Source organism: Limulus polyphemus, unplaced genomic scaffold (assembly GCF_000517525.1).
Source record: "Limulus polyphemus unplaced genomic scaffold, Limulus_polyphemus-2.1.2 Scaffold3465, whole genome shotgun sequence".
Classification (NCBI taxonomy): domain Eukaryota; kingdom Metazoa; phylum Arthropoda; class Merostomata; order Xiphosura; family Limulidae; genus Limulus; species Limulus polyphemus.
The window spans coordinates 67,401-72,586 of NW_013669075.1; the positions used below are offsets into that span (position 1 = coordinate 67,401).

At 36.5% G+C, this 5,186-nt stretch overlaps 1 protein-coding gene across 1 annotated transcript in view; it reads right to left on the reverse strand.

Moving 5' to 3' along the window:
- Window positions 1-65: 65 nt before the first annotated feature.
- The window catches only part of LOC106469395, an 11,446-nt gene continuing 6,325 nt past the window's right edge, over window positions 66-5,186 (reverse strand). The window contains exons 3-4 of the mRNA XM_013929887.2: window positions 4,450-4,584; window positions 66-4,034 (exon numbers count right to left, since the gene is read on the reverse strand). Coding sequence (XP_013785341.1) covers window positions 1,681-4,034; window positions 4,450-4,584 — 2,489 coding nt within the window. The 3' untranslated portion in view covers window positions 66-1,680. The remainder of the gene's footprint in view (window positions 4,035-4,449; window positions 4,585-5,186) is intronic.

A 5,186-nucleotide genomic window follows, 5' to 3' on the forward strand; every position in this document is an offset into this window, starting at 1 on the left:
CTGTTATTCACAAGTTTACCTTCTTCAGATCTCAGTACATTGTTCTAACTATCCATTGTCTCAGGTTTAACTTCTTCATGTCTCAGTACATTGTTCTAACTATCCACTGTCTCAGGTTTAATTCCTTTAGATCTCAGTACATAGTTCTAACTATCCACTGTCTCAAGTTTAACTTCTTCAGATCTCAGTACATAGTTCTAACTATCCATTGTCTCAGGTTTAACTTCTTCATGTCTCAGTACATTGTTCTAACTATCCACTGTCTCAGGTTTAATTCCTTTAGATCTCAGTACATAGTTCTAACTATCCACTGTCTCAAGTTTAACTTCTTCAGATCTCTGTATATAGTTCTAACTATCCACTGTCTCAGGTTTAACTTCTTCAGATCTCAGTACATAGTTCTAACTATCCACTATATCAGGTTTAACTTCTTCAGATCTCAGTACATAGTTCTAGCTATTCACTGTCTCAGGTTTAACTTCTTCAGATCTCAGTATATAGTTCTAACTATCCACTGTCTCAAGTTTAACTTCTTCAGATCTCAGTATATAGTTCTAACTATCCACTGTCTATTACATATGCTAAATGTATGCTGTCAACAATGGTACAAGGACATAATATTTGATCCAATTATTTAATGCAGCAAGTACCCAGTTTCTTTACTATTAGCACAGAACATACACTTCATAAAACTTGCCAATATTTAGGCATTCGGCAACATTTTTTTATTATTTAAATTAATCTTAGAATTACTGATTGGGTTCAAGTACAATGGCTTTTTTTTAACTGTTTAAGCACCAGATTGTTCTTGACTATGAATTACAGAGTCCCAGATAACAAGTCACACAACCAAAAACATTTTTTAAATGCCATGAATATTGTGAACAATAATTACTGTTAGGATAATCTATGTATTTACATAGAAAATGAGTGATTTCACTCAATTTGGTCAACTCTTTACAATGAGAGTTTACAATAGACAAAAAAACATTTCTCAATATGATGCAGTACGTTGACCTTGCAAGTAATGAGCAGTATAAAAACAAGTCGGTAATCTGAGGGATAATACCAGCATTTCTTTTAGACCAAAACTTCTCTACACCTACAACAAAATATTATACAATACTTGGTGCTACTATAGCGTGAGGTCTACCGCCATATGTCGCCTATAGCGTGAGGTCTACCGCTGCATTATCCATCCCTCATGGATATCACACATTTCCATACATTTATTTTAGCGATAAACACTTAATTTGATACATTTTTTATACATGTTTGATAGACCTGGGTAGGCGACATATGGCGGTAGGCCTCACGCTATAGAAGCACCCAATACTTTAGCACAGTCACATCCATGAAATTTTAATCAGTCAAAACTTTTATAACTCAAAGCAATAAATAAAAAATGATTCTGTTAACAGAACAGATGAAAATTGTGTCTTTAAACAACAGAGATTGTGGAAGAAAAATTTGTGACTCTTGGCAATAAACGAAAAGTATACTATGTCATAAAATCCCATCTTTGAAAAAAAAGTTCATTCTAGATATTGAATAAAACCTTATGTAAATTGAAATGCGTAAGAGTTGTTTCCTCCTCTGTGTAAAAATAATTCTATATAAAACATATAAACATATGTTTCCTACACCTATATCGAATCTTAAACAATCTCAATAACACCATTACATGTCGCTAAGACCTTCGGAATCTTTTACATCATCGGTCTCTTTCTGACATCTTCTGAGTTGATTCCAGTGTCGAGGCCGAGCTCCCCCTACTGTGCCATTTTCTGAAGAGTCATTTGTTCTACTTTGACTGCCGTTACTACCTACATTTTTTCTTCGGGAAGAAGTTTTATCCTCCGTATTAAAGTGGTTCAAGTTCTGGGTAATATAACCTATGTGTGGAGTTGCCCCAGATGCACAGTTGTTTTCTAAGTACGTGGCTATGTCCATTCTTTCTCTCACATCAGGCACGTCGAGAAGTTCTTTGTGTTGTCTTCTGGAGTAATTACTTGTCACATCTCTTCTCATTTTACTACTTTCTGGCTTATGTGACGCGTTTACTGTTGTATGACAAGATGTACTAGGTTCCCGAGATCTAGGAGCCAAACAACATTGAAAACTAGAAGGGAGAGGAACATCCAATTGTTGCAATGGAAGATGGTGCCTTGTTGAAGCTTCTGCTGCTTTGCTAACTTTTTCTGGAGAAACGTCGAAACTTGAAACCGGGTCATCTTCAATAGTGTGTTTTGATATGTGGGAAGCGGCTTTATGAAGAACAAACTTCCTTTCTCCAGTTTCTGAACACACTGATCCAGATCGAGAGAGTTTACTGGCCTGAAACATACCTTGTGCAGGCGATACAACATTCTGGTGAGATGTATGTGCTACATCAAAACTGGACTGTAGGTTATTGGAGGAAGGTACTCTAGATTCCAGAGGAAGCTGGTTGACAATGGCATTTGTACTACAGCGAACAGCTATCACTGTAGGAGAGACAGGTTCGAACCTTTTATGGAAAGTAGTATCATTCAATTCAGGTGACACACTACCCATATTATACGTTGAATATTTTGTTTTTGAAGCAGTACACAAATTGTTTGGATGAACACTAGGATCTTTCCTCGGACACTGTGCTAGCGATGCCACAATTTCTTGGCCATCAATACCTCTACTGACCAAAGACCTGCTATCCGTAACGTGGGGATTAACTGCTTCAGGGGAAGCACCGACACATATGCATTCAGAATCTTGGAAAATAGGATTTATCTTAACAGGGCTTCCGACAGTGAATGAGCTGAAGTTTGAGTCTGGTGGAAATTCTCTTGCTTCCAGTGAAGTTCTCTTCAAATAAGAAGCTTGTTCGGAACTTTTTCCTTTTCCACGTTTTCTGTTCTTCTTCTTTTTGTTTTTTCTGTTCAAAGAAAATCGTCTTAGATGTTGTATTGTTCGATCAACTGAACTAAATTTTTTTGCCGTTGAACCAGAAACTTGGGAAGGTTCTTGGTTAGAGCTTTTGTGTGGATTGGACACATTCTGTTTAAGTCCTCCATTAGGATCAAAGTCCACATCCATTGAACTTGAATCACTACTTGATGGACTAAAAGTCCGTTGTTCATAAGTTGGACTAGAACTGGAGGATGTTTCACTGACTTCTCCATTCCAAGTAGTAGGGTCTGGGTAGATGTTATTGTTATCACCAGCACTCACGGGCTGAAGGCTAAGCCTTTTGTTCTCATTTCCTTGCATTCGCTGCAGTCTGTGTTGCCAGTATTCAATTATGTCATTGTAAGAGTGCCGGCTGCCTTGGGGAACACTTTCTCTTTCTTCTGGTTGCTGATGGCTAGTAACAGCTGACGCAGGTACACTTTGCTCATTTCGAAATTCTTCCTTTTCTACAGCTGCAGGATTCATAAGTATATTACCATTGGTGATGTCTTCGTCTCTCAAAGCTGCATCAAATGAGGTCTGTCTGTCTCTAATGTGCAAAACAGTTACATTATCTGGCATATAAATGGGAATATCTTCATAACGAACATCTGATCTGATGGCAGTGTTCCCAAGACTTACGGATGATGTTTCTTTGCCTTCATTTTCACAAGTTACATTAACACTAGAAAGAACAGGCTGGGATGGACTGCTGGTTTCATCTGAGGGTCTTTTGTCACTCTGAGACTCACAAGAACTGTCCTCTGAAATAGGAGTTTCTGTTGCTTCTTGAACGGGAGAAGAAGAGCAATGTGGGGGGAGAGTAACATCTACCTGTGAAGTCCTTCTGTAAGGTGACAAAGAAATAACAGAATATGGAGCTTCCACATTCTCCACTGAAGCCTCGTAAGGAGGAGGGGCTTCTCCTGGTGGAATATACGTCTCTGGAGGTTTCCAAAAAGCATATGGTGGGGACGGATCATCGAAAGGCCCCAATTCAGCATGGTCACGACCCATGAAATACCCCATACCAGCATCATCACCATCAAGAGAAAACCTTTGGGACAACTGAGATTCACTCATATTTCCTCCCCTGCTGTGAAAACCTATAAAATAAAACATGCCTCATGAGGAACAATAATAGTCATAAAAATTATAATATTAAATTTTAGTTTCAACCTCTGGAAAGCTAGAAATACTTCGCAGTTATGAATATTTTATTTTACAAATTAATTATTTCTAAAACGATTTATTTGAGATATGGTATTAATGTGAACAATGGTGATTCAAGTTATTTAAACATTTTTGCTAATTTAGTTGTATTATAAAAAGGACTTTTAGACCCTGCTAGGCCTAGTACATAGAACATACTTAGTTTTTCTTGCTATTCTGATTCAATGGATTCAAAATACCCAAGGTATATCAAAATGAGCTCTGTACGTGTATCTTAATATACAAAACAAAATATGTAGGGATTTCAAAGTATCTGTCAATAAAATGAGTGAGAAACATGACACTCACGTCTGATCATCAACAGGAGTCGACGTCGACGAAGTCGATTGATCATAAACAGAAGCAGGGCTAAGATAAGCAATGAAGTGACAGCACCTGCCACTAAACGTAGACCCAGGTTAGTGGCATTTAATGTTGTAGAACCTGTAAAAGGAAATTAACTCATTAATATATGATTTGTCACAACTTTCTGAAAAACAAAACTATACTTGCTATGATAAACAGTTTACCATTACAACTGTATTTGTTATACATGTATAAAGTCTATGACATACAAAATTACCAAGCACGATATTCTTGGTCGCATACGAACAGGAAATGGAAGAGGAGTCTGCGATTTCTGCAGAGTTAATCTATTGAATACTACGAGTTTCTAACAAAAAGGAAAATTATTTTAGAACAGTAAGGTCAACAAGAGAAGTTAATCTATTGAATACTATGAGTTTCTAACAAAACTGAAAAATTATTTTAGAACAGTAAGGTCAACAAGAGAAGTTAATCTATTGAATACTACGAGTTTCTAACAAAAAGGAAAATTATTTTAGAACAGTAAGGTCAACAAGAGAAGTTAATCTATTGAATACTACGAGTTTCTAACAAAAAATAAAATTATTTTAGAACAGTAAGGTCAACAAGAGAAGTTAATCTATTGAATACTACGAGTTTCTAACAAAAAAGAAAATTATTTTAGAACAGTAAGGTCAACAAGAGAAGTTAATCTATTGAATACTACGAGTTTCTAACAA